The 16,237-nt window shown below is 36.9% G+C and overlaps 1 protein-coding gene across 1 annotated transcript in view; it reads right to left on the bottom strand.

The window, feature by feature from the left end:
* CFAP47 (cilia and flagella associated protein 47) overlaps positions 1-16,237 on the bottom strand; it is a 333,438-nt gene that overhangs the window by 237,308 nt on the left and 79,893 nt on the right. Inside the window, 3 exon segments of the mRNA XM_045860609.1 lie at positions 3,859-4,110; positions 7,703-7,898; positions 14,489-14,648. Coding sequence (XP_045716565.1) covers positions 3,859-4,110; positions 7,703-7,898; positions 14,489-14,648 — 608 coding nt within the window.

Genomic DNA, 16,237 nt, shown 5'->3' with positions numbered 1-16,237 from the left:
TTTGAGACAGGTCAGGTACCAGGTCTCAGCACTTAGGACAGTGGCTGGTTACCAACCAGCAAAGAAATATTTCAAGACTGTATCCACTGACAAGGATATACTGCTTCTGTGTGCCACCTAATTAGCAGTCCTGATTTTAGATCAACCTCACCCACCAAACATCCCTATTCTTCTCTTGCTGGACACTTCTAATTGGCTTCTCATTTAGAACATAATGTGTAGTTTAACTAGCATTAACATCAACATCTTCCTATTCATAGCAGATTATATACTACATAACATATCAACACTTAAAATTATCTTACTCAGTTTTCTTACTAAACTGACTATGTTATAGCAATAAAATCCTAGGACTTGAAAAGTTAAAGGGAAGCAAGGCTGTGTGATAGAACTAATGGGACTTGATCGCAAATCTAGGTTCTTTCACTCTATAGCTGGTTATAGTCCAAAAGATAAAAACACAGTAGTACTTCAATTTCCTCTACTATAAATTTGGAGTTATACCTCACAATTGTAATCCTCTTAACCAGATGAAGTTCGATCACGCATTAGCAAATGAAACCCAAAGTACTCTAAAAGAAAGTTGGGTATCCAGGCCAAGGGTTCTGACAGCAACACCATTTTCTAGTAGTAATGTTATTTCCTGCCAAATGTTTAGCAGCGCTTCACTCTTTGATCTAATCCATTTTGATGGCATTTTTCCTTATTCAGTCTTTCTCAGGTGCAGTGTTTCACCGACTTGACTGGGCACCTGAATCACCTGGTGGCAGTTTTACAATACGGATGCTGCGGATTCCTTTGATCTGGACTGCGAGTGGAAATTCTGCCTTTTGAACAAGCTGAAAGTCTGTGCCCAGACTAGCAACTTCAGCATCAAATGGGAACCTGTGAGACTTGCAACTGCAGTCTCCACAGAAGACTTACGGAACCAGAAACTCAGGAGGTGCAGCTTGAAATCTGTGGTAATCAGCCCTCCGGGTGGGTCCTAAGCAGGGCAAAATGTGAGAATCACTGTTCTAGAGCCAGGGTTCTCAACTCTATGTTCCCATTTGAATCAAACAAGGAGCTTTTTAAATTTGCAATGCCTAGGTCACCCTACAGACAAGTCATATCCTAGTCTACGGATTGGACTGAGGCACGTGTATTTTTTAAAACTCCCCAGGTAATTTCAGGATCCAGCCATGAGAACCACAGCACTAAAGGAGAAAGCAGCTGATATCTGAGGGGAAGCATCTCACACCTATTTAATAAAGAAGTCATTCGGATTTCTTTCATTTGACCTAAATTTTAATTTCCAATTACTCACATTAGCTCTCATATAAAATAGCTGACTTCTTTTCATTTGCTCTAAAGTTATTGAAATTAAATTTGTTACTAAAAACCTAGGCAAGTTATAGTCAGTTTTGAGTATAATGGATCTGTGTTAAATATTTGTAAGGATGAAAAAAATGTATGGAGGATCTCAGAACTTTGGCCATGCCGCATTTCTAATTATAAACTCTCAATTCACGTTTGCGGTTTTAACAATGAGGCACTGCTAACTCAACCACTAGGTTACCTTAAACATGCAGTTGAAATCAACATTATTCTACAAAAGGAAATACCATATGCTTGGAGTTCAACATAGGAAATTATTAAGCTGTCTTTGGCATTCTTAGTATTTCTATGATAGTAACCACCCAGAGCCATCGCTTTCATATTTGCAAGGTCTAGGTAAAGAATCAGTCAGACAGTGAATATAAAGCAAGAGCAAGTGGCAAGACTTCATTCTCATAATTACAAGTTCCTTCAAGACACGGTTCCTTCTCCTCAACCTAGAGTGGAAACCATGATGCAAAATAGAGGATTATAACATTCTGGCAAATCTTAATCTATTTGATCCCTGTGTGAATTCTCAGATAATATGCATTTGTAAACATAAAAAGAAGCATCAACTCTGAAACACAATATAAATGACTTGGAGACTACCCAAACCAATCTCACCAGCATGACTACTGAATTCCTGCCCCTACATTGTTACCTAATATGACAAAAGTAAAAATAAAGGAAGTCAGAGAGAAAAAGGCTGGATTGGACTTGACCAGTGTGGCTCAGTGGATTGTGTGCCGGCCTGAGAACCAAAGGGTTGCTGGTTCAATTCCCAGTCAGGGCACATGCCTGGGTTGCAGGCCAGGTCCCCAGTAGAGGGTGCTTAAAATGCAACCACACACTGATGTCTCTCTACCTCTCTTTCTCCCCCCCCCAAAAAATAAATAAATAAAACCTTTTTAAAAAGACAAATAAAGAAACTTCCTCCTCCTGGAAACCATTTTCAGATCTCCATACCATTCCCTTTGCTGACCAGACCTCCAGACAAGGTCACAGTAAAGTCTGTTAAGGCCCCTCAGAGAGGCAGTTACATCTTTGTCTCAGAAGCCATCTAGCTCACACATTATTTAGTGGAGTTATTTCCTTCCCACCCTGTTAATGTGGTCCTAGCCTCCATTAGCTTGAAGACATTCATGGATTTGTACTGGTGAGCTCCAAGGTACACCTTACATAGTGCTTTGGGCAAAGTGTGAATTTAAGGGCTAGAGCAAAATCAAATTAAACTTTTATGAACAAGGTCAATAATGTACAAAAAGGCACAATGCTTCCTAGGGCAGAGTCATGGAGCCCAGTGCTTGACAAGACCCTAAAGCAATGTCATTATTTTTTTAATGTCAACAAAAGATGAACTATTAGCATCAAAAGAGAAAACTGGGCATCTGAGAAGTATAACTTAAAAGATTTTATCTATCAATGTATTCAAGCAAGAGACATGGAAGCTGGAGTTCAGTAGAACTCCATGCACCATGTTCTGGGTACAGCCACACTCCACCTTGGGTACAACATCTGGTTTGCTCCCTTCTAATCCCTAACACATCAGTCAATCCTTTGACTGATGTATTTTATAATACAATAATATATTATATAATATAATATACAATAGTATATAGTATATACTATATATATAGTATAGTATATTATATAGTATTATATTATATAGTATATAGTATAGTATTATATAGTATAATATAGTATATTATATATATACTAATATATATTATTATAATATATAGTATATTAGTATAATATTAGTATATATACTAATATACTATATATTATAATAATATCCCCACTAGAAGTGAATACATTGTCATATAGAGTAAAGATACTGACACTAATTTAGTGTAAAATTCACTCATACTACTCAGTATAAACATTTTAAATTAACTTTATTGCTGCACACATTAGACTCATCACTTGGTAAGTCAAATGATCTCAGGGTATAACGTAAAACTGGGATTTCTAGTCATCAAAGGTAAGAAATTAAAAAACATGATTTCATCAAGTTGCATCTGAATTTCTCTGAGCCTGTTAAAGCAGCGTGTAGCAATCATATTTTAGAAATTTGTTATGTTGATGTTCCTCATGTCCATTTAATACTTATTTAGCATTTCCTTTGTGCCAATTCCTGAGAATTACTCAATAAGTCTTAACTCAATGAATTTCTCACAATTACAGATGAGATCAGCTATCCCCATTTTATAGATGAGGAAACTGAGAGCCACAGAAGACTCAGTAACTTCGGCGAAGTTAACCAAGACAGGATTCAAACCCACAGAGCCTAGTTCCAGATAGGAGGCTGGTGACCACTATTATGATATTTCTAATGAGAACAACATTGCATTTGGAACTTTTAAAATGTCTTTATGTCCAAAGTCATTATTTTAGATGTCTCTCTTTTAATATTTCGCAATAGTGTACAACAGTGTAGAATAACCCTTTTTATCTTCACTGTCAATAAAGGAAAGAATCTGTAATTAAATATCTTACTCGTTATCTCTGTTGTCATTGAAAACAATATTGGTGAAAAATGACACAGGTTTAGATGCCTGGAAGCTGACTTGGCAGGTAAGCTCAGTGTTGATCCCACTGGGAGAGCCTTTGATGGTTTTGCCTTTGGGAAAATGCACACAAAGGGAGTCATGCCCCTCCTCCTTCTTCTCCTCCTCCTCCTCCTCCTCTTCCTCCTCCTCCTCATCATGAAGGATTATTGGGGGAACCGTGACACTTAAAATTGCATCTCTGTTGAAAATTAAAAAACAACAAATTTTAGCTCAATGCATGCAAGTAATTGGCTTTAAATGTGTTTTCCCTTTTTTAATCATTAGAAAAATTAAAACAACAAATATTTATAATAACATGCCTGATTATTAAAGATATTTTCATATCATGTCTTATTTTCTGGTCACAATATAAGACTGATAATATATTTACTTTCATGAAGAACCACATAAGATGATCAAGAGTTTGTTTTGCCCTCTAAATGTTACAGAACAGGGCCAAGGGGAGATACAATATACTATTACTGAAAGGACCTCCCACTAGGTTCATTATTGCCCACCACCAGAGGAAAGATGCCTCTCAAAGGCAGAGATTTGTGAAAAGGAAAGGAAATGTTTATTTAAAGCTATACAGACTTAAAATAGTGACCCAATGTCTTCATTAAAATATTAAAGTTTTTTACGATGCCCACAGGTGCACACAGTCCTTCCTTCTCCCTCTGCCCTAATCTGGGGTACCGTATCTCAGGAAAAGAAGCACAAGTCCATGATTTGGGCTTCTGGCACCATGAGCTGTGTTGCCACCACGATCTCCAGTTAATCCAAAGCCATGTGGCACCTTCTCATGGCCCACCAGCAAGAGTCCTTTCACCCCTTTTCTTCCAGGCAAAGTTTCTCCTGCTTCCTAAACCACATGGCAAAAGGGAGCACCCCAAAGCCACATGGTCCTCACTCTTGCCAAAGCTGCGGGGTCCCCACTCTGCCAAAACCACGTGGTTCTCTCCTGCCAAAGCCACATGGCTCTCTCCTCTCATGGCTGCCGAGTCTAGGTTTAAAACTTGGAGCCAACCTTCCTCTGTACCACCATTTCCCACTCCTCCTACAATCAGTTACATCTGCCAGCATTCTTGTATTATTCCAGCTTTACTGAGCTGCCATAGTGAGTCTGGGCAGGCGTGGCTCCAAGTCATGAAGCCAATCTTCTTCAAGCTCTCACGCAGGTGCTGTAACCAGGGGGAGATATAACTGGGGAGCTGCCCTCCCAGTTATATCTTGGGAGGAAGTTACTTCCATCCCCCCTGGCTCAAGGCATGGCCACAGCTATTTATCATACCTATGCAACCAGTTAAAGGTTATAGATATGTTAAATTACCATGCCAGAGGTTGGCTGAACAAAATGGCTCTGCATGTTCCTGCTCCATGTGTCCCTTCCCCCAACTCACACCTGCGGCGGGAGGGGGAGGACATCCTATATATCTTTCTAATATTTCTTGGACACCTTGAGTTCTGGACACCATTACAAATCCCTATTTGGGGGCCCCCTCTTGGCTGCACCCTGATACATAAAGATGAAAAAAGTTGGTTTAAACTCCTGATTAAGTACAATGTGTCTTTAACCACAGTCATGAGATAAACTGTACTGCCCTTAAATATATCCTGACAAAAATTTACTTTAGTAACTAGAGCTTTATCACATGTAGACTAAGTAATATTAACAAATGAATATACACACATAATTTATTTTTAAAAATTGATATTCTTAAGCACTGTATTTATATATCATGAATATTTTTGAATCATCACTGCTAAAAATTTAACTTAATGTTCACATATTTCACTGTATATTTTTAAAATATCCAGATAATCTAAAATGTTTGTAATTTTGAATAACATAGTATGTAGTACTCACTTTTAGATCTAATTAATATTTGATAACTTTTAGTAGTCTATATTTAACCATATTATTTGTTTTCTTTTATTGCACATGTAGGCTCCTGTAGCAAATAAGAAGTGTTATCAAATGGGAATCATAATTCCATAATATTTTAGTTAGAATAAAGATTACTCAGCTAATTAAAGAGAAAAAAAGATCTCAACTTGAGTTAGTTAAACCAATATGGTTGACTGGATGAAATTTGAAAAAGTAATTTTTACATCAGGTTTGAATCCTATTCTGTCACTAATTATCTAAGTGTCATTGGATAAGTCATTACTGTTGCTGACTTTATTGCACATATAATGAGAAGACTGAGTTACATCATCTCTACAGTCTCTTTTACATGCTCATTAGACCATATTTCACAAGACTCAACTTTTGACTTGAGGTCATTTTTAAACTGATACCTTTATATATTAATCCAAAAGTTGAAAGACTAAAATATTAATTCATATATGAGACAATGTTTCATGATAAAAAATATATTTTGGCACAAAATAATTTAAGCCACTTTTATTTCCTGTTTAAGCAACCAAGGTTAGTGTATACTTATAAGATAGGGTCTTGAAAGAACAGCAAATCCCAAAGTTATGAAGTTAAAGTTTAACTATGTTCTCTCACAAAGTGGCATTTAGGCCAAGCTCCATGGCATAAGTAAGCACTCATGATAGGGGACTCAAGAGTTGGAAAATTTTAATTTAAGGTAAATAGTTATAAGCCTGGTAAGTAATGTACATATTAAAGCTTTTGTTTCAGAAACCACAGATAAGGCCCATCCTGGCTCCCTGGAGAGACAGGTGACCTCCTGGGGCACTGCTAGAGATTACTGCCTGGGGACAAGTGGAGGCATCCAGGCCATTGTGTTCTAGGGAGAGACAGACATCAGCCTCCTGCCCCCGGGAACAGCCAACTGCCTAGGGCAAGAATGCTGCAGTTTTTTAATCTAATTTTCCCTGAATTTCAAACCCCCCACTGTACTCTGTTCTCTGTTATAAAAAGTCTGGCTTGAAAGGAAATGTAACAAACCCACCATCTTCTCAGGTCACTGGCCATCTGAATAAAGCACCTTTAAAGATTCAACCCCTGTCTCTGCTTATTGGGTCTGGTATGTGACAGGCAGCACGAATGCCGATTTTTCCGGTTTCTGTATCACTTTGATGATAAAGTTATGTGGCAATGATTCAGGGATTTATCATATGTAATTAAGGTCCCTAGTCAAATGAATTTGGGTGGATTAGAATTAATCCGATGAGATCTTAAAAGGTTTAAAGGTCAGAGACAGAGACTTCGAGAGATAGTGTACTTTGGGCTTTGAATGAATAACACACCACACGGTGAGGAGGAACCACATGGCTAGGACTTGAGAGTGGCCTCTAATAGCTGAGAGTGGTCCCAGCCAATAGCGAGCAAGAAACTGGTGTCTTAGTCCTACAGCTGCAAGGATAAATTCTGCCAACAGCCAGGGAGCTTGGAGGAAGACTGAGCTTCAGGTGGCACTGTAGCTACAGCCCACCCTCTGATCTCTGCCTGCTGACACCTTGGGCAGTGGACAAAACGGAATCCTGACCCAAAGAAACTCTGAGAAAACAAACTCATGTTTTAAGGCATTAAGTTTGTGGTAACTTGTCATACAGCAATAGAAAATAACGCCTTGAATTTTTAAGCTGGCTTCTTATACCACAAATAGACAAGTTAACAAACATTTTTACAAAAAAATTAAATGACCTTGTGAGGTAACTAAGTGGGCTTTTCGTATTTTTAATTTAAATGCAGTTAAATATTTTAACAGTTTGTTCCAACTATAGAAACAAGTCAGACATTGCTCATGACTTACATAACACAACTACAAACAAAAAACACATAAAGAAAATATGGTAAATTTACATTAAGCATTTACCTGTAATAATTTTGAGGTATAATCTTGACATTCATCACAGCTGCTACTTCCAAAGGAACAGAGGTGAGAAATATGTACGGAGGGTCAAACAATATCTTGGGTGATTTTATCTCCCCAGTCAAGTGAATCACTTGATAGCAAGTTGGGTTATTATTTAAATGTACAGGAATGTCAGCTGTGTATTTTGTAGGACGATCTAATGGAAAAAATTTTAAGTATTTTAGATTAGTTCACACACACAGAAATATTTACATAGTTTAAACCTTACTAAATATTAAAATGTACTTTGAAGTTACAGCTCAGTGAAGCAGAATAGATTCCCCAGAAACTGGATTTATCCTGCCAAGGAACTTAAGACATGTATGTAATGAGTTGTTGAAATAAAAATCTTTCAAAGTGCACTATGTCTAAAAATAGAACAAGTCACCCTACAGATTTCCATTATTATGGGCGAACACATATACCTGAGGAAACAGTGCAATGAGACCTCTTTTCTGATTGTTTTCTGTGCCTTAATAGGAGCTACCCATTCCTTTAGTACATTCAGTATGAAAATGAGATCAGATCATTGTTATAAGCTGAGAGGAAAGGAATGTGCTTACTCCCAGATATTTGAGTTAATGAAAAGCTGCCAGGGTCGACTGGCTAATTTCACCTGGCAGGAAAGACAGGAGATTCCCATGTGGCAACTCACTATGAGGAAGGGCACTCTGTGTTGGAGAAAAAGGATCGGCCTGGGAAGCTGCAGGCCAGTCCTGGAGGACAGGTTCCATCAGAGCAAGTTGCCAGTATCGTTTCAGACCAAATTCCCAAATACAGTGTCTTAAAGGAGGAAAATGTGATCTGGTGAGTATGAATTCAATGCATTATCTTAGAATTCAAGAACTGGACACCAGAGTGACCTGGCAGGGATCAAGGCCATTAAGGGTATCACCAGGGCAGAGGATCACAGTGTTCTGGATGATGCAGAGCCATGTTCAAACATGGCATCATTGAAAACCACAGACATTCATTGAACTGATCAGATTCACTAGTTTTCGCTGTACTGGATGCCTTTACTTGTTTAAAAAAAAGCCCTCTACATGTTCAAATAGTCTAACATCCTTGGAAAATGGGAGCTGGCTAGAGAGGGTAGGGAATAGGGACTTCCTACTAATAATGACAGATGTGAAAATATGAGATTATATCTGCAACTTGAGCTGATAAAATAAGTTATAACAATTTATATATTTGAAGCAGTAGTCTCCAATCTTTTTGGCACCAGGGACTGGTTCTGTGGAAGACAATTTTTCCATGGACTTGGGGGAGGTGGGTAGATGGCTTTATAGCCTGCCACCAGATGCAGGTTAATTGTCCCTTGACACTCACTGATAGGGTTTTGACATGAGTCTGCAAGCAATTGATTTATGATGGCCTCTGTGGAGTCAAACCTCTCGGCTAATGATAATCTGTATTTGCAGCCACTCCCCAGCGCTAGCATCACCGCTTCAGCTCCACCTCAGATCATCAGTCATTAGGTTCTCATGAGGAGTGCACAACCTAGGTCCCTCAAATGCTCAGTTCACAGCAGAGTTCCCACTGCTATGAGAATCTAATGCTGCCTCTGATCTGATAGGAGGCAGAGCTCAGGCAGAAATGCAGCAATGGGAGCAGCTGTAAATACAGATGAAGCTTCAGCTGGCTCCCCTGCTGCTCACTTCCTGCTGTGTGTGTGGCCTGGGGGTTGGGGACCACTGATTTAAAGCATTATAAATCTATAAAGTAAAGATAGTTTCATTTAATGAATCTAATACTGTTAAAATTATGTGGGGGGGAAATAACATTAATTTTGGAGTTAGGCAAGGTTTTAAGACTTATTAAATTCTGAATTTTGAATGGGCTATTCTGAGATTATTTTGTTCTGACCTGTTAAAGGTTTCTGGGGTCATATAAGGAAGGGGCTTCATTGTGTAGCCTAACACTACTGGGGATTCAGTGGCACTTTTTTTTTAAATGCAGGCATACCTTCTTTCTCATCTGAGATGTAAATTATATAAATGTGTTAATGGCATTTTTAATTAATTTTTAACAATTACATTGGGATCCTAAGGAGGGAACCCTGGGTTTGACTCAAATGGATTTGAACCCTGGAACAGGTCTCAGCTCCACACTGAAAGGAAAGTCAAGTGGAGGTGTTCTTTATTTCCTTCTAGATTGTCAAGTCCAATTCATCTGGCTAAAAATGTTGATAGGGACATAAAGGAGAAGCTCTGTATGAAAATACAAATGGTGAGCTGAACTAGCAATTGCTTTCAGGACCAGACACAGTAGAAACTGAGAAGAAATACACAGGAATATATTATGAAACCTAATTATTTTAACAAAATATTCTTTAGAATGCAGAGAATATTTGATGTTTTCTATCATATTTTCAGAGTTCTAAGCAGAGGTAATGACAGCTGAAAGATTTTTTTAAAGCCTACTAATCACGGCATCCTTTGTACTTTTTTCTCACACATCAAACTAACTGATTATACAATGTCATGCTAACAGACATAAGCAAGACACCAACTTAATGCAACACAGTGCTAACAGAATATTATTGAGAGAGAAAAGACATAGCTCAAGGAACTCTTTAAAAACCTTAAAAGCTAGAATAGGTTCTTATCCTGCCTTTTCTACTGATAACATAGCAAGTCGTAGGTATTTTATAGATTGCCACATACAGACTACTGTCCCAAAAAATTCTAATGCAAGTGCTTTACTGAGGCTGTGCTCTTGGGGAACCTCCAGGTAAAGGGGGAAGCAGAACAGGGCAGAGCAAGAAGCTATGAAAAGCTGTGGTTTTAGAGTCTGGGATGTGACTTTGCCAGAGAGATTGGCCCACAGGAGAGAGTGGGTTGGGCCACTTGAGGTAGTGCTGGTGGTGAAGTTTAAACTCCTAGGCATCTCTGCATGAGACATCCTCTACCTTCAGCCAAAGGGACAGACATAAGCTATCAGGAGTCAACATCCACAGCTGAGAAACAGATAGAAACACCCAGTCATGAGAATCCGGATGGGCCCAAACAGCAAGAACAACAGGATGCAATCCTAATGTTGATTCATAAATAAGAATAATTAGGAAAAATAACAGGTAAGTTACCATAACACCTTTTAAACAGAAAAATAGTTTGGAAGTGGCATTTGGTATGTAAACTAACATGTTATAAGTAAACAAGCATATGCTTTAAATCAGAGACAGATACCAATACAGACTTTTTCAAACACAGAAAAAAAATCTTCATAGCTGATTTTTTTTCAAGCACCTTCCTGCTGCTCCTTTGTTCCGGTCTGCTTATGAAGCTAGCTGTCAATACTTCCTGTAGCTCATTACCAGGAAGAGTCTGTGTTTTTATGCAGCAAGGATCCTCATGCTGAGAATTTTCTAAAGTATGTGCACCCTGGGTGTCAGGCTTGGGAAGCACTGAGGTTATTTACATGAGAATAAACACAAGCTTATGCAAGGGGGGAGGGAGTCTAGGCACACAAATTACATTAAACAACAGTGATTCCGATTCAGAAGGAATTGGAGAATTACTTAGAGACCATTCTGAGTCATATATACTACCACATCTCAGCCTCCATCCCTGTGGCCTTCCAAGGAAAAGACAATAATGGCAGAGTGAAAAGTAAAAGCCACCTCACTAAAACTCTTCAAAGCCCTCAAAGTATAAGGCAACCCTGCCCAGCGACCAGTATAACAGGTTCTACCCAGTCCTTTAATATGCTGTTGAATTCAGTTTGCTACTACTATTTTCAATTAATTAATTAATTATTTTTTTTTATTTTTCAGTTTGCTAGTATTTTGTTGAGGATTTCGGCCTTAGTTTATTTTCATATCATCTCTTTGTCTAGCTTTGCTACCAAGGTAATGCTATCCTCCTAAAATGAATTTGAAAGTGTTCCCTCCTCCTTTTCATTTTTTAGGAGAATTTGAGAAGGATTGTAGTTACTTCTGTAAAGACTTGGTAGAATTTTCCAGTGAAGCCATCTGGTCCTGGGCTATTCTTTATTGAGAAATTTTTAGGTGCTGATTCAACCTTCTTACTAGTCAAAGATCTGTTCAGCCCATGGTTTTTAAAAAGATATTTTAGCCCTGGCTGGTGTGACTCAGTGGACTGAGCACCAGACTGCAAACCAAACCATTGCCTGTTCGATTCCCAGTCAAAGCGTATGCCTGGGTTGTGGGCCAGGTCCCCAGTAGGAGGCGAGTGAGAGGCCACCACACATTGATGTTTCTCTCCCTCTCTTTCTCCCCCACTTCCCCTCTGTCTAAAAAGATAAATAAATGAATGAATAAATAAATAAGTAATCTTAAAGTGAATAAATAGAATTATATTTTAGAGAAAAACAAATGCTTCAGTTTCTAACAAGGAAGATAAGGACGAAAATACTCAAATACCTAAAGTAAGATACAAGTATATCCTAAACATGTTCAGGTGATATTGGAGGGAAGGGTGCAACAGAGACCTCTGAAAATTCACTCCTCCATGAAAGCAATGATAACACAGGCAAAAATTATTAAAAATCAATCATTGCTGGTAGAATTTTAAATTGTTACAATTGCTTTATACAACAGTTTGGCAGTTTCTTAAAATATCAAATATCAAATTATCCTATGACTCAACAATGCCACTCCATGATATATGCCCAAGTAAGTGAAAACATGTGTCCACACAAAACTATACATGAATGTTCATAACTGTGTTATTCATAAGAGACAAAAAGTAGAAGCAATCTAAATGCCCATTAACTGAATGGACACTGAATGTTTATGAATAGACAATATATGAATTAGCCATATAATTATTTAGCCATAAAAAGGGAAGAAATACTGATTCATGCCACAACATGGATGAACCTGGAAACTATTATGGTATGTAAAAAAAGCCAATCACAAGAAGATATACATTGTATGATTTTATAAAGCACACTAGCTGGAAATAAAATTCCAAATTATTTCAGCGAATTCTTGAAAGTAGAAAGAAAATATTGAAAGTAGAAATAAACTTATATTATGATTTTTTACTTTGTAAGTTCATTGATACCATTTCATCTCAGAGCTGTCAGGAAAATATATTTTGAAATACATATTTTTAAAATTTGAAATATAATCCATGTAGAATAGAAATAGGATGTATAGTATGGAAAACAAAAACTTGATCAATACGTGTAATTTTAAAATATAGAAAAATATAAATAAAATTGACTAAAAATGAACAAATTTATATTATAACATGAAATATAAATAACTTCAATTCCTCTCCTAAAAATTACATTTCTGTCTTGCTCAAAAAGAAAAGCAAGGCCCTTTGGTTTATAACACTCATTCTAAATTTATAAGATGCAGATTGAAAATATACTGATATTTCAGCCAAAGACAGAAAAAAGGAAGAAAAAATGGTAATGTATCACATAAACAGCATTTAAGACAAAAGTCTGTTGTAGAAAAAAAATTTTAAATGCATGTACTAATTTATAAAAGACACAGTAGACAAATCTTTCATGACATCTAAATATATAAATCAAACCTATTGAAATAAAAAAAATTAACAAACTGCCATTATAATAACACATTCAACCCTGGCTGGTGTGGCTCAGTGGATTGAGTGCCAGCCTGCAAACCAAAGGATCACTGGTTCGATTCCCAGTCAGGGCACATGCCTGCTTTGTGAGCCAGGTCCCCAGTGGGGAGTATCAAAGAGGCAACCACACACTGATGTTTCTCTCCCTCTCTTTCTCTCTCTCTAAAAATAAATAAATAACATCTTTTAAAAATAACACACTCAGACAGATTATAGTAATAATTGTAATATAATTTTAATATAAATGTAATATATAATAAACATATATAATATTTAATATAATTGTAATGTTATATTGTTATAATATTGTATTAACAGATTCAGGGTAGAATATGTAGTAGGAGGAGAGGGGGAAGAGGAAGAGGAAAGATCTAAATATTATAAATAAGGAAACAACTTTATTACTTACAACAATTTTATGTTATAAACTTTTTACTTAGAAAAGACTATAGAATAGTATTTGAAAAAGTTCCAGATTTAACCAGAGAAGTTCAGTATGGAAGTGCCAGATAAAACATAAATATATTCCTTTTACATAGTGATAGTTAATTTAAAAGAATAATGGAAAAAACGTCATTTGTAATAATGATACATATAAAATAAAACTTTAATTACTGAAAAAAAATGTGATTCTCTAAAGTGAAAAAACTCAATTATGTGCCTTTTTCTAGAAATTGGGAAAAAAATAAACTATAGTTCATTTTCAAAAGTAAATGTATAAGAGTTGCCATGAATTCTTATAAGATATTTAATGAGAAATTTTGTCATACCAATTATAAAAAGATATAATAAAATTACTGTGATTTTTTAAAAAACACCAGAATTTAAGTGGAAATATAGATAAATAGGGATGCCAGTCAGCTTCCCCCAAAGCAATAAATCCAAGAGTATAGGCCAAAAGACGCAATGCCTTTTCTGACCCAGCCTCCGAAGGCCCACACCATCACATCCATAATATCCCATGAGTTACATACCAGCCCTGTTTGATGTGAGAAGGATTACAATGGCATGAATACCATGGAAACCATTTACTAAGGACGGTTACCACACAATTCTGGTAAGACATTTCTTAAAACTGTTTTAAAAACATATAACAAATAAGTTAAACTTCTGTATACATAATGAAACAATCTGTGGAAGATAAACTGAAATGCCAACAAATACAGGGAAAACTACTTACCTGGACAAAACGTTATGGAAACATTATACTGTTCATATGGTTGCAGAGTCCCACTCAGTTCACTAAATGTGAATACTCCATCTTTGAAAAGTTTGCCACTTTTACTAATATTGAAAGCCCAATCCACGTTTCTTTTTGACAAATTACGTAAGAAAAACTTCTGTTAATACACAAAACATAAAAGAAGCAGTGTGTAATATCAAAGGTAGTTGGAATTATCATACAACTTGATGGGCCTATGCACAAAGTCAAGCAATTTTAGGAGCCTACAAACTGTTTTCTGTAGTGACTATACCAGTATTTGTATTCTAGAACTTTGTACTGTGTGCATATACCTATTTAGTAATAAATAAGTAGAACTCGTATCTCATTTAAGTTTACATTTTTTGATAACTGGAGGTTGAACAGACTTTTCTTTACCTATTGCCCATTTCTATTTCTTACCTTATAAATTGCATTGTCATGCTCCTGCATAAGATATATCTTTGTAAAGCTCCTATAATAGCATTAAAATCTATGAGCATTTTGTAAAACCTACAATATTTTATAAAGTAGAGCTGTATAGTACTGTTCTCTCTCAGTGGCCATGCTTTCATTTAAGGAAATGCTGTTACAGTGCATACCACTGTTGCCCAAGCAATGAGGGATTTCCCTTGGCACCAAAAGCAGCAAGGAAAATCCAGTGAGGCACAATACAGTTTCCACATTTGAAAAGCTACAACCATGATTAATCCAGGAGAGGAAGGACTTTTTATCTTGGGGATCAAAAAGTCGATTATTATCAGTGTACCTTTTTCTAGGTTTATGATGCATATGTGCCCGGGATAACATTAACATGTCATACAAAAGTGAAAATAAGACATAATCTTCCCAATGCAATTTACAACTAATATTACACTTAAGTGATAAAAATTTAGAAGGTGATTGCATGCTGCTTTTGTGCTCATTTTCCCCCTCATATATTTTCTTAGGCACACAATTTGAAACGACATGGTGGTTTTGTCTAACTCCTTCTTTTTCCCTTTTTATTCGATAGAGGTGTACTCTTGGTTTTTGAATACCAAGTTGGTCCAGTAGGACAAACTGGAATCAAAGGAATCACATTTGAGTAGACATGTATTAACCTTTCCCAGGAATGGGAAACCTGAGCATAGCAGCACCTTCCTGCAGTCCTGTCAACCTCCAGATATGTGGAATTTCTTCTGACTTAAACCTTGGTCTGGGCAAGTTAAAAGGCATTTAAAATATCCATTTCAAAAGTGTATTACAAGGATGACATTAAATAACATGTAGCCCTAGGAATGCCTCTAACAAGCTGTGACATCATCACCATCATCATCATCACTACCATCATCAGGAAGATGAATACAAGAATGTGGCCTTTATCAAGGTAAAGGCAAGATAGACAAAGAAACCACAAATGAATCTGCATACCACAATTCTGGGAATATGAGGGACTTTCAATCCATACTCCCTGACCGAGTTGCAGACAAACAGAACAAAACAAAAAGCAGCCATTTTGCTTGCTAATTCAAGTAGCACCTCATCCCAGAGGGCAAGCATTTTGCTTCCTCTTCACATCTCTCACAGAACATCTCAACTAATACAACCAACCAGAGAAGGATGAGTATTTGCACGAGAACTGAACAATGAAGGGTGTAAGGTGAGTGAGTAACACAAGTAAATTCACAGGAAAATACTTTGGTGGTTTCTCAAAAAGTTAAGCATAGTATTACCACATGACCCAGC

The sequence above is a fragment of the Phyllostomus hastatus genome, unplaced genomic scaffold (assembly GCF_019186645.2).
Source record: "Phyllostomus hastatus isolate PE091 unplaced genomic scaffold, TTU_PhHast_1.1 phas_scaffold_200, whole genome shotgun sequence".
Classification (NCBI taxonomy): Eukaryota; Metazoa; Chordata; class Mammalia; order Chiroptera; family Phyllostomidae; genus Phyllostomus; species Phyllostomus hastatus.
Note: the sequence above shows the minus strand (reverse complement) of the source record. Positions and strands in the feature narration are given on the sequence as shown.